The following is a 14429-nucleotide window of genomic DNA, read 5'->3' as shown; positions in this document are numbered from 1 at the left end:
GATCACCAGTAGAAATATATGGCCCCCTCGATCCCCGGATCTAACCCCGTGTTGTTATTACCTCTGGAGGAACTTTAAAGGTAGAATATATGATGTGGAAAAACTAAAAGACAGAATCCGAAAAAATATTGCCTCCATTTCTTGAAGGAAACTGCAGCAAGTGATATGGAGCTTCACAGACATATTATGCACTATTTTCCATATAGAAGAGCCATTCTGTATACAAAGATTATAAAATGAGAATCTATAAAACATTAATAAGGCCTATCTTAATATATGGAGCAGAGACATGGATCTTAGTGCAGAAATTAGTAAACGGCTGGCCATTTTTTAAAGAAAGGCACTGAGTAAAATACTGAGGGGCATAAAAGTAGATAATAGTTGGGGGAAAAGAAACGACAAGGAATTAATGCAGATAAATGGAGGTTTAGATATTATCTCGTTCATAAAAATTAATAGATTCAAATGGTTAGGCCTTATTAATAGAATGCATACTATAAGAACAGCACACCCAATCTTTATCAAGGGGAATAGGCTGAGAGGCATACCCAAATCCAGATTGTGGGACTGTGTACTGGTATATAAAGATAAGGAAAGACAGAATTGTTAATTGGGAGGCAAAATCTAAAGATAGAGAAGACTTTAAGATGTCGGTAAAGGAGACGAAGTTGTAAGTTATATAGGAATGTAGAGCCATTTAGGAGAAGAAGTGTGTGAGTTTTAAGGGCTCATATTTAATAATATTCTATGAATGGTAATAAAGGACATATAAGTACCGTAACAATAATATACCTATGTATGTTTATTCTACATTTTAATACACCTACAAAATTATATTAAAAAAGATTGTACATTTCGTTTGAGAGGAGACAGTTCTTTTACAATTTATTTTACATGTTAATAAATATTAATATTTCAGATTTAAAATTCATGTGGATAACTATTAAGCACCTTATTCGCTGCATTATAACTACACAACAGAATTATTTTTACATTACAATTATACACATTTGTAACCTTTAATATAGAACAATGGTACGTATATTTAGAGTGCACTCTTCATTACGGGTTCAATAAAAACTTTCATATTACCGGTAACAAAAGTTTTTGATTTTATGGTTTACATCTCCAAGAATTTGTTGATAGGTCTTAAAATTAGGTTAACGTACTCACCTGAAAAAAATAGCAATACTTTCAAGTACGATAACGTAATATGCAACTAAAATTATGGCTCATATGTTTGTTAGCATGGGAAGAAGAGCATTATGGATGGGTAGTTGGTAATATTAGTCTTCTTCATTCTTATTTTGTAATGCGGTTCAGACCATTGCATTTTAAATTTTATCTCCATATTTTGCTTCAACTTTGAATATTCTTGCATTGTTTCGGTGTATATTATAACATTCTTTTAGAACCCGTTTTGTTATTACGTTGGTTTTTATGCTTCTATTCTTTCAGTTACATTGTATGTATATTTAAGAAAGTATCGTATAAAAGGCCTATTGCAAAATAGCCAACACTTCATAGAACTTCACCATACTTTTTTTTCCTTTCTTCATAATTATTTTTACGGTACCGGTATTGTTTTCTATTTTGTGATCTGTAGTAATTAATGGAATTTATGTGTAAACATGGTAATTGTTTTATTCATTAGTTATCTAAAACAATTTTTATTTTGACAGGATGCTACTTTTCAGTACATTAAATGTCAAGTCTTCAGTTTTAAATTTTAATATTAGTGTTGTTATTAACGGAATTTCCCATACATTTCTTTTAAGAGGCTTAAATTCTCTACCTCCCTTTTTGTGGTACTACTGGTACCATACTTTATAGACCTATTTAAAAACTTCGTGCTATGTACTTGTCATGAAAATTCAGTTCTCTCCTTTACTTTAGTCATTCAAAAGATCTTTATGTTGTCGATTTCTATGTAGAAAACGTGTGTTAGTTTTTCACTTTTCTCATGCTAGAGTTCTTGTTATTAGCAGAATGATCTGCATTTATTTAATTACGCAATTGAAAGCACTGCAGTTAAGATTGTTGCTATGAGTATAATACTGGGTACTATGGTGAAACCTCCATCCTGCGACCATCTAGCAAACAGCGCTGAAAAGAAAAGACGTACTACCGTTAGTTGCATGGTAACGAGTTATGAAGATGTGGATCATAATGGTGGTGGTAGCAACAATAAAAATATAATACGATAATAATAATAATAATAATAATAATAATAATAATAATAATAATTAGCGGATCCAGGATTCCCTAAAGGGGAGCTAACTATCTTTTTTCTACTCCTGTTGCCACTCGCTAGTCCTGGATGCTGTTAGAATGAATCCATTAGTTACTATTCAAGGAGTGTATGCTCACACCTAGCAAACGCTTTTGTAACATAAGGTGGGGTGATGCACAGTGAGACATTTTTATTATAAAGTCCCATAGTGGCCGCATTTGTCCCCCAGATCTTTGAATTTTAAATCAAAGTTATATTTCATCATTTGTAATGATTGTCATCTTTGAAACTGATGATATCGTTTATGATTTCTTCATTGTCACAAATTTTTCAAAAAGTTTACACTGTCTCATTCTGCACCACATGTGGTGCAGAGTGAGACATGGATATAATTCAATAAAATCAGTGTTTTTTATTTTTCAAATCATTTTTAAAGACATGCTTTATTGAAAGATTAATATAACAGAAACTTACATATTTGCTGAAAGATAAAAAAAAAAAAAAAAAAAAAAACAAATTGGCTATCGTACCTCAACACAAAAAAAGTTGACTTCAAATTTGAAAAATGAATTTGTTCTTTTTTGTCCCTTTGGCGTTTGAGAGATTGGGTAGTATAATCTTAACATCACTGTCAGCAACTGATGCTATATCTTCAATGTGAGGAAAGTAAAAACAGTTTATCTGCTTTAGGCTTATTCAAACAAATTGGACATCCAATTTACCTGCTGAGTCTGCTTCTTTTGAAGCTTTTACTACATAGAAAACTGATGCCTTTGTTTTAAACTCCTACCAAAATCAAATCTCCTTCCTTCGGAGAATGACCCAATTCACCAAAATTAATTTCAGGACCTTCATTCACAAATAATTATAATCCACCATCACATGAAATGTTGAACCATATTGCTGTAAGTTACTCTTCGTTCTTGTCATCTTCATTTATTGTCTTAGAAAACAGTTTTCTTTGGTTCTTTGATTTTTTTAAGAGTCATTGATTCTGCCTTTTCTTCTATTTTTCATCATCACACCACGAATGTAAGATTATGAATTTATTATAGTAATGGCAACTGCATGGTGTAGAGTGAGACAGTGTCTCAGTGTGCACCATGTTTGTTGTCTCACTGTGCACCATTCTGATTTGTTGGTTATAATAATTAAAAACCTAACAATGATTACATATTTCAGACATTGCTTGCAGGAACTCTATATATGTAGGCCTATGCTTTCAACAGAATAAAACATTACAGTAGTTTATTAATAGCTTAACAATACTGCAGAAGAAAATAAATAGACAAACATTTACCAATCTTACCTTGAAATAACAAATCACGCAGAATTAAAAAAACTAAACAACATTCAGAATTGCGAACTTCTGATAGCATGCAGTATTATATCTCCTTTCCTTACAGGAGGCGCCACTTATCATAAGCATTTCTGTTACTCTTAAAATTATACTGTCTCACTATGCACCACTCTACCTTACGTATATGTGGCAGAAATATAATTATTATTGGGTTAATTCATTCATTTATTTTGTATATTCCTTTATTATTACTTAATTAAATTTGTTATCAATTATGTCATTTATTTATTATTTTTATAGAATACTTAATATATATTATGGGATGAGCGGTGATAAAACTGGGTGGCTGATGGCAAACTCCACTTTTCGTTGGATCTCTCTGTAGGAATGGAAGAGAGGAAAAAAATAAGTAGATAGAAATGCAAGGGAGAAAGAAATACTAGTAGTAGCAGGAGTAGGCGTAGTAGTAGTAGGGCCTAGTATAAGGTGAAGGAGAACAAATAGTACCAACATATAGAAGAAAAAATAAATAAGAATAGTAGTAGTAGTAGTAGTAGTAGTAGTAGTAGTAGATGGTGAAGAAGGTCAAGTAATAGAAGAAAATACAAAAGACAAAGAATTAGTAGTAGCAGTATAAGGTAGGTAAGGATAAATAGTACATATAAGATTGTGAAGGATAAGAAGAAAAGGAAGATACGGAAAAGACCGTGGAAAAAAGAAATAGTAGCCTAGTAGATTTAATAGTAGTAGTAGAAGATGAGGGACAAGTAGTAGAAGAAAATGGAAGAGAAAAAGTAGAGTAGTATTAGAACCAGTACTACCGGTACTAGTAGTAATAGTAGTGGGAGGAGAATGAAGTCAAGTACTGGTAGTAGAAGGAGAAGGAGGAAAAGAAATGGTCATAGTAGCAGTACGTGTGAGAGGATAAGGAGTATAAGAATGTGAAGAAGAAGAAGAAGAAGAAGAAGAAGGAAGAAGGAAGATAAGGAAAAGAGTGTGGAAGAAAAAAAGAAATGGCAGTAGAAGTAATAGTACCTAGTACTTGTAGTAGCAGAAAGTGAAGGAAGGACAAGTAGCAGTAGCAGTAATAGTAGTAGTAGTAGAAGTAGCAGTAGTAGTAGTAGTAGTAGTAGTAGTAGTAGTACTGGTAGTAGTACCAGTAGTAGTAGTAGCATGACAGGGCATTGAGAAGAAGGACAAATCACAGAAGGAGGTGGGCTAGGAGAGGAAGGAAATTAACAGTAGCAGGCCTATAAATAGCAGTAGAAGAAGAAAAAACGAGGAGATGAAACACCATTTTTCTTTTCAATGATTTACGGTTATCACCCTAAGTACCTACAACATTTTTTTTAGTTGTGATACATTAATAACCTTACCTGTATCTTCCCCAGTGGTGCTCCAGCCAACCAAGCTCTCATCACGGTTTTGAGTGCTTAACCATATTGACAGTGGTTTAAAGTACTCCAACAGTGGCCGAGCATCCAGTTTGTCAGTTCGTCCCCTTGTCATGATTCGTATGACTTCTGGCCACGACCTTGAAGACCCCAGGGCTAAAACTTCTCTGTAAAAATTAACAATACGTATTGTATGTTGTAGTGGTGTGACAGTTCTAATAAACAGCTGTAGATTATTTAATAAACAAAATATTTGTAAACTGTATTTTTTAAAATACATTCTTTATATTTTTCTCTTAATCTGATTTCATCCAAAGTGAAGGTTTTATTTTGTGTCTTTTGATATGTTATTACATTACCGGTATAAATTCGCAAAACCCGACACTTCTTTGGATGTTAATAATGATATGGATATGAATAATTAGTGATATGCCGACAGTGAAAGCAGAAGTACATCGAGAACATAATATCAAACACATTTATGCTCCACAAATTTTAATTAGAACATGATATAGAAATAATAATATTATGGAAGGAGAGATGGGAGCACTGCATAAAACGATTTGCATCTTGAATTTTTATCACAAATTCTGATCTTTGGGACCAGAAATATTGTGACATAGTAATCAGAATAAAAGAAAACTGAGAATTAGTTAATATTAACCAAGTTTAAAAGATATAGGTACGGTACTTTATTTAACGTTAATTTTAGATTATACAGCCTGTTTGGAGAATGTAATATACAGGGCTATTCAAAAAGAAAGAGCAGATTTCAAATATTTATTTTAAACGAAGTATAAACACTAGAAGCATTTACTGCACACCAATGAATAGAGGAAGGTTCAATTTTTTTTTTTTTTTTTTTTTTTTTTAACGTTTGATTACACGTGATACTCGATCCAGGGCCATAAGCAAAGCGGAAACAGCAATGGCCTGTCCACTGCAGTGACTCGCCAGTCCGAATTTGAGGGACTGAAAATCCTTGCATAGTCGTCGAACATATAAGAACTCACCAAAGGTGAACGTTTTTTGCGCCGTTTCTGTAAAGAAAGTGTATGAACTTTTATTTTAGTGGAGCATTATCCGAATGACACCATTCCGAGGTGTTGGATTGGAAGAGGTGGAGAAGATCGTATTCATCGTGTGTGGCCCCCCAGGTCCCCCGACCTTATCCCCTGTGATTTTTATCTGTGGGGTACATAAAAGACAAGGTGTTTGTACCACACCTCCCTGCTACTCTTCAAGATCTACGATATCGAATTGTTGAAGCTGTGAATTCCATAACTAGGGACCAGTTGATTCTTGTGTGGCAAGAAATGGACCACCGTTTTTATGTTTGTCGCGCAACACATGATGCGCATGTTGAGTGTTTGCAACCTCATGGACTATAAATTTTAAACCTTTCTCTATCCAATGGTGTGCGGCAAGTGTTTCTACTGTTTATAGTTAGTTTAAAATAAATATTTGAAATCTGCTCTTTCCTTTTGAATAACCCTGTAGTATGACATTATGGAATAGGTACCAGTAATGAGAATGACCAGGGTAATCGAAATACTGTACTAAAAAAATATATATATCTCATAACTTCCATAGACACTTTCTACATTATAAATCTCACAGTTTGCACCAGGAGTTGAACTATACCATACCATGGAGATGTATAGTGCTTCATTGAATTAGTTGTGTAACACGTACAAGATCTCTGTATATTACAATTGTCATGTTTTATTTAAATGTCACTTACCCTAGCAGTCTACCTGCTTCTCTAGATCTGTAGATATTGCAGGTGTGAAGTGGACCAAAATGGCCAGTTGCCTCACAAAGAACTTGATGGAGTTGGAATTGTAGCACCAAACTTACAAAATACCTGTAAATAATTATTATGTATGACATAAATAGTTTTAAACATAATATCTTCACATTTTACAGCATTTTATTGCAAACCCCACTAACTGATAAGTTTTTATCGGTAATATCTTTAAATAAGATCAACTATCAACTGTACAAAATACCTGTAAATAATTATTATGTATGACATAAATAGTTTTAAACATAATATCTTCACATTTTACAGCATTTTATTGCAAACCCCACTAACTGATAAGTTTTTATCGGTAATATCTTTACATAAGATCAACTATCAACTGTGAACTTCAGGCATCTCTTAGAAATTAATGATCAATAGACAGCCGATTTTAGGCAGAAGTATTTTTTTTTCTTTTGCACAAATATACTTCAGCTTTTGTATTAATACCGTACTTAAAATTGCCCTTAGGTACAAATAAAAAAAAATACCTACTTTGGCATTAGCGACTATCTTTGTCAATGATGCCCAGTTTTGTCTGTTTTCCTTTTATCTATTTACTTACTTCATTGTTTCTTTTTTTTTTTTCCTTTTTATATTTTTCGCAAATGTTTAGCATGCGTTTTTTAAGTCGACAATTTAATGACGCTCTATCCACTACTAGGTTATTTAGCATAGATGGAATGGTGATAGTGAGATGAGACAGAGAATTCGCCATGGAATTATGTGATATTCGCCTTACAGCTGGTAGAAAAAATCCAAGTCTGAGCGCAGCTTCGAATCTACAGGCAAACGTGCTACCACCTGAGCTATGCCGTGGCTTTCAGTATGTTCCTGTACTCTCTACACTGCATACATTTCAAGACGGTATCAACCATTTTCGCCATCCTACTTTCAGCTGTCAACTACTACTGATTCTAAACTTTAATATGTGGTGAGGCTTTGACTGTTGGGCGAAAGAAAATTGTTCATTGAAACAAATTACAGTGCCTAGTAGCCTTATGGCAGTGAGATTCGAACTGGTGGTATTATGGCAAAAAATTCTATTTGCATCTCACATAAATTACCTTCTAGCTGTCAGCTATTCTGACTGTAACTTTATGGCAGTAAGGCTTTATGCAAGGCACATCAATGACCTTCTAAGAATTATTAATTATACAAAGTGAATCGTAAGTAATGTCATTAATTTCAGGGGGTTATTCTTTGGGATATTTCAAACAAAAAGTTTAATAGAGTTTTGCTCGTTTCTACTTCCTTTCCGAGATACAAAGGAAATCATTTGCTTATTGTTTATACTATCAACTATCATTTTATTTTTCGCAACCTTACAGTTAGTATGGACAGCTAATTTTTTGTATTTGTCAGCTATGTGCTGTAGAAATCTAAAATTTGCTCAGTTTGGGGGGAAGTTTTGACAAGAGCTCATTAACTTCTCTTGCAAGTTGTATTTATTGTTAATTTTTCTTCTATTACGTAGTAAAGATACTTCAGTTTCTGTTTCACTCTTGAAAATGTAATTACACAGTACCAGTAGCATCTATTTGATATATGAAAATGTGATCACTTTACCTTGTGTACGGCATGTCTGCAGGAATATGGTATTTTGAAGCTGGATCAAAATCATTTTCTGTTCTTGGAATGGGAGGGATGACTCCCTGATGCCTGAGTCGTAGTTCCCACCACCGTGCATTCATTTCATCAATATTCCAGTCACCAGCAAACAAACTCCATCGCCACTGGAGTTAGAAATATATTAAATTTATTGATAACGAAATTAAAACAGCCGCAATAAACTGGAATATATAATACTAAGGATAATAATAATAATAATAATAATAATAATAATAATAATAATAATAATAATAATAATAATACATTTAGCCTGGATGTTAGGCAAAATGCCTTTTTCAAACTGAGTGTATGTATGATAGACCTATTAGAGATAAACACGTTTCCACACATTTGGGGACGATACACCCAATTTTTATCTTGCCTTTTTTGCCTATTTTAGCTCCCATTGCCTATTTTAAGGTTAAATGCCTTTTTTTGCATTTTTACGTTGTTACCGGTATTGTATATTTTCTATATTTTTTAATGAATGTAAAATAAACCGCACATAAATTATATCAAAAACAAAAAAGGAAAGGTTGTATACAAAGTAAAAATATATTCACTTCACACAAATATTTGCTGAGAATCTTGTTCTCCAGCAATACATATGTTTCCAAGAAGTCGTAAACTTTTCTCCCCTACCGATTCCATCTTTTATGTCACTTAAAAAAGATGTTTGAACAGTATAACCCTCAGTGCTCAGATCACTTCGGGGTTTACCAGCGAAAGAAAGGGGATGAGGGAAGTATTAAGAGCAAGTCTCCAGGTTCCATTACTGTTGTCGCTTGCACGCACAAGTCATGCGTACTTTGAAGTCTCTAATCCCTTCCCACACCCCTCTTTTTAAGGCAATACACAGTCGGTTTTTCCCGATCTCTGAAAGAAAGTAGAGACAGGAAGATATAGCTTCTTCACTGTAGCAAGTAGAATAATATGTTAGTTTGGGACTGAACTTGTATTAAACATCTCCAGTTTTCGTGATTATTGCAATATTTATCATGCATACTTAAGTGGTAAACTACATGGTTATGTCCGCGAATTCGGTTCAGATACCGATGGCACTGTTCTGATGTGCAAAGTTTATGAAAAAACAATGAACCGTGGAAAAAAGTATTTTATATTTCAACATTTTGCAACAACGAAACATAAGACTGGAATTACCGGGTACTAAAATGGCATAGTGTCAGAGAGAACGTTTTTCATGGTGAAAAGACGTTTCTTCTTCTAATGAAGTACCATATGGAATAGTTTATTAAGTATTTGTCTATTTTTCTCTGTTTCCATGATTAATAAATGCCTATTTCCCTGCCTATTTTTACTATTTTTAATCTCTATATGCCTGCCTATTTTAACCAAAATAAATGCTTAAACATCTGGACTCTAATAAAATAATAATAATAATAATAATAATAATAATAATAATAATAATAATAATAATAATAATAATGCGTTTAGATAAAATCTGTAAAGAATGATATAAAACTAGCCTAAGAGTTGAAATTTGAATGGAACTACAAAAATCTGTTCACTTATTTCAATAGCTACATTTCTTATCAGAGTATTTTCAGTCATGAAGAGATTCTTAATCAAAAGACTGAATCGTCAACCAGACCGAAAACAAAGCTACTGAATACTTGTTCAACTGTGAGTCAAACAATAAAGAATGTAAAAATAATGAGAATGACCTGCTAATTAAGGCCATCGTGAAATAGATACCATGGAAACTATTTACGAACTTAGTAGTAGTAGTAGTAGTAGCAAATAATAGTCGTAGCAGTACTGGCTGTTCCATTCTTAAAAATTGGCAGTCTAGGATGCTTGAGAAATTTTTGTTATAGTACAAATTATTATTATTATTTTTTTGACAATACCTGATCAACAATGTAAGCAAATGGAAGATATGCGACCTTCTCAAGAGCCATGATGAGAAGAAAATTCATATTACTTTCTGGAAAAGAAATATACATAACTGAATTAATTACTTCGGAAGTGATACAGTGTTAAAAGTTGCGTAATCAAGATGTATGAATTAATTATTACCAAGCTCCAGATTTTTAGGGTTTAAAAACTAAAACAAGGTTTTGTCAATCTTTTTTAAGGATTATTTAATATCTTCTATTTCGGAATTTATAGGTTTTTACGAAAAGAATTAAAAACAAGCAACATACTGTTCCTATATTGAAATACTAATATACTCACATTGAAATATCCGCTATTATAACATTAGAAATCTAAAAAGTAGTGTGATGATTCACGTGGTGATGGAATGTTTAATGGAATTATTTACTAATATTAATACATATTAATAGTCTATTATGTTTACAACACTGTACCTTTATTAAATTATTACACCCGCAAAGCCCTCATTTAATTAGTGCTTGTAACATGACTCTGTACAACAAAATACCGGTAGGTCTACTTTGACATATTTTCAGGAGTAAAACCTCTTCAAAATCCTCAATAAGTGTCTACTATTCGTACAATACAATTCAGTTTGCTCAAGTAAAGAGATCTTTCCTAGTTAAAAATCCCTTTAATAATTGAGCAAACTGAATTATATTGTACAAATAACAATGTTGAAGTGCAATGTATCACTAGTTCACTACTGAATGGTAACGGATCGAACTTCTCACGCTTTAGTTGGAGAGAACGCTGACTATTCTTTGCTCTTTCCATGATCGCATGATTGTGCTACGTCTAACTCTGACATGTGCCTTTTCTTTTAAAATTCTGTTTCTACAGACTGTCGTCCTCTAATACATTATCACCACACTGTAGATGTAGAGCTTTCATTTCAAAGAATGCTGCCTACAGTGAGTTATTTAGGCTGCAGTGATCAACAATATCATTTCAGCAAGTTCATAGTCACTTCAAAATAAATAAAATATGGATGTATAGTTAAATACAACGAAGTAGATCTGTTTAGATTCTGACAAGCAACCTACGAATTAGGTCTTTTTAGGTTCTACAAAATTTAAGTATGGTATGTTATTCGTTGGTACATGAAAAAAGAAAAGCGATATTTCGAGAGTAATTTACTGAGGTAACACTAGAATAAGTGTACTATAGAATAACAATCTGTGGGCTTCATTATTACATGAATGTAACATAATAGTTCAAATGGAAGCAGTATTTATCAGTACAGTATAAAAGTTTGGTTATTTAAATAATTAAACGGGTAATTATTATTTCAACAGAGAAATGAAAAGCATTCAGTCAAATACGATAATCTAAAATACTCGTAGTATAATGTGTTGGTTTCAAGCTATATAAAAGAATTATCAAGTCATAATTAACAGTTATACGTACCATAATCATCGGTGACATTATTAAGAAGTCCTATTCTTTGAAGATGTCGAGGATTAGACACCGATAGTGTGATCACATCTCCAACTGCTTCATGGAAACCTGGAAAGTTTGGATAGTGATAAAGATACAGAAGTATGTTAATCTAATTATATACAAGATTCTATCTCAAAAGTGATCCTCCTTCAAATACCGTCGACTATCTTGATAAAAAAAACTTTTATTAATAAAAAAGTCTTATAATTGCTCATTGTTGTTATATAGGGAATAAAAATAGTCATACCTAGACACTTGTAGAGTATCCTAAGCTCTGTTTTGAAGTGTAAATAGTATAAGCACAAATCTACTACGAATCCTTCCTGAGACAGGTACCTGTCAATCATTACTTTCATCACATCTGCAACAATTGAGTCGTTATTGAGAAATTCACAGCATGAATGAAGAATTGATTATTTATTTAAATTATTGTTAGCGAATTAAGCTGTATTATTATTATTATTATTATTATTATTATTATTATTATTATTATTATTATTATTATTATTGCTACTCTACCAGTTCTTTGGAAATGAAATAATTTTATTCCTCTGTACACCTTATTTATGTGTATTTATCTGTACATACTGTATTCATCTGACGTTTATGTTGTTTACTTACAGTATTCCATTCAGTGCACTGTCTGAGGTATGGGGACAGAAAACTACACTAAAGCAATGCAGATATTGTAATGTGTAACGGACATGGTCGGTCCTGATATGCACGTCTGTAGACAGCACTGTATGTGTACAAGTTGCGGTGTCCAGTCGATCAGTCCTAGTGAAAAGGAGGAGTACACGAGAGCGGAATAAGCAGACCTGATTTTCGAATATGGATGAGCCAATGGGAACAACAGACAAGCTCACTGATTGTATCGGGCCAACTACCCATGTAGGAGACATCCGTCCCATACCATTTTTCCACGACTGTTCCAAAAGCTAAAGGAAGGAGGGCACGTGGTGCCAAATTACAATTCCATTTCCACAGAACTATTTTTGCTTATAACTTTCGACTCAGTCATTTCCGGACCAGGGTTCCTTATCTTAAATTGATACATGTGCCCTTCGCTAGCATCCCTGAAAGTTTGTAACACTACCTCGGAAACACTCTGTATATCTCCTTCTACATTCATGTTCACTGGAAGACTGAAAATTTCTCTATAAAAATTTAATTTATAAAGCAGCGCCATTAATGCACGTTCGCAGCACCACTAACGCACGTTCACAATGCCACTAATGTGCCATTAAAGTGGCCTCATCTGCTTATAAGCGCAAACATAGGTGCAAAACTCCCACAATAATTAACTTCTATGCAGGGTTCCCAGACATCCTGTAAAATACGGGATCATCCCATTTTTCGCTAATGCATCCCATTGTCCCAAGAAAAGTCTTCGGGACAACTTTCTGTCCCATATTTTAGAGTTCTAAACTGAGAAAAAATGGAAAAGCTACAATGTCTATTTTACATTATAAATTACAAACAATGCACTTCATCATTGCATTGTAGATGTGTTATTATGAAACAACTATTGTGAGTTATTAATTTCTCAAGGCGAGTGATGGCAACACCAAACGTTTAGATGAAGTCTGGGTGGATCTTTTTAAAAGTACTGAAGGAGAACTCTCAAATTTGAAAAGGGTAATGGCGTTCATTATATGTATCCCTGGAACAAATGTGTGTGTCTAAAGATTATTTTCTCGCATGAACGCTCTATGGACTGATGAGAAAAATAAATTGTCTGTAAAAACAGTAAAATCAATGCTTGTTGTAAAATCATTCTTCAGTGAGAATTGTGTTGCTTTTCATACATAATTCTTCAAAATAAACAATTGTTACCAATAAGTGAAATTAATTCTTCAGAAAAATATTGCAAGGTGAAGGCGGGTTGATTTATAAGAATATTGTCACGTGAGTAATATATTTTGTAGCTATTTCTGTAATAACTTAGTAAAAATAATTTGTAGACAACTTACATAAATAAGCTTAAACTTAATGCAAATATGCTCCCTAAGAATTCTGTTTACTTCGGAATATGTATGATAAGAAGTTTCTTGTGTTAAATTTTAACATATCTTGTTAACATGTTTCGACCTATTTTCGGTCATCTTCGAAAACATGTCATCGGAGGTCGAAACATGTTAACAAGATACGTTAAAATTTAACACAAGAAAGTTCTTATCATACATATTCCGAAGTGATACAGTGTTAAAAGTTGTGTAATCAAGATGTATAATTTTGTTTACTTACCCCTTAGTAAAGTGAAGGATTGGCATATTTGATGGGTGCGCATGCTAAACTTACTCAATGAAAACTGATAAGGGTCCCGTATTTTTTCCAAAATGTCTGGGAACTCTATTTCTATGTGATCTTGGACATATCAAGTACCGGTACTTGCAGAGTGTAGATTACACAAGTGTTGCTTTTTTTTTGTCACGCTCTTCACTTTTCTCTCTGTATCGTGTAGATTTTGAAATAATTTTGTAAATAACCTTACCAGGGTTGGCTCCGTCCCTGAAGAGTAATGGCTGATCTGCATATTGAAGATAGTACTGAATGTGAGCCATCTCGTGGTGTATAGTGAGCAAATCCTCCATCGTCACTGAAGTGCATTGTTTAATTCTGAAATGAAAGATGAAATTAGTTAATACTATAACATTTCTGTTTAAAATGCTTGTACGCAATGTTTATAATCCAAATTTTACACTTGTTAATATATTTCGAATTGATTTCGAGTAAAGTTTTGTC

General features: G+C 33.1%; 1 protein-coding gene across 1 annotated transcript in view; it reads right to left on the bottom strand.

Moving 5' to 3' along the window:
• Positions 1–1577: 1577 nt before the first annotated feature.
• LOC138702414 (angiotensin-converting enzyme-like) overlaps positions 1578–14429 on the bottom strand; it is a 91581-nt gene continuing 78729 nt past the window's right edge. Inside the window, exons 9-15 of the mRNA XM_069829924.1 lie at positions 14179–14303; positions 11652–11750; positions 10214–10290; positions 8301–8467; positions 6672–6794; positions 4910–5094; positions 1578–2106 (exon numbers count right to left, since the gene is read on the bottom strand). Coding sequence (XP_069686025.1) covers positions 2009–2106; positions 4910–5094; positions 6672–6794; positions 8301–8467; positions 10214–10290; positions 11652–11750; positions 14179–14303 — 874 coding nt within the window. The 3' untranslated portion in view covers positions 1578–2008. The remainder of the gene's footprint in view (positions 2107–4909; positions 5095–6671; positions 6795–8300; positions 8468–10213; positions 10291–11651; positions 11751–14178; positions 14304–14429) is intronic.

Source organism: Periplaneta americana, chromosome 1, assembly GCF_040183065.1.
Source record: "Periplaneta americana isolate PAMFEO1 chromosome 1, P.americana_PAMFEO1_priV1, whole genome shotgun sequence".
Classification (NCBI taxonomy): Eukaryota; Metazoa; Arthropoda; class Insecta; order Blattodea; family Blattidae; genus Periplaneta; species Periplaneta americana.
This window is presented reverse-complemented; position numbering and strand designations above follow the sequence as displayed.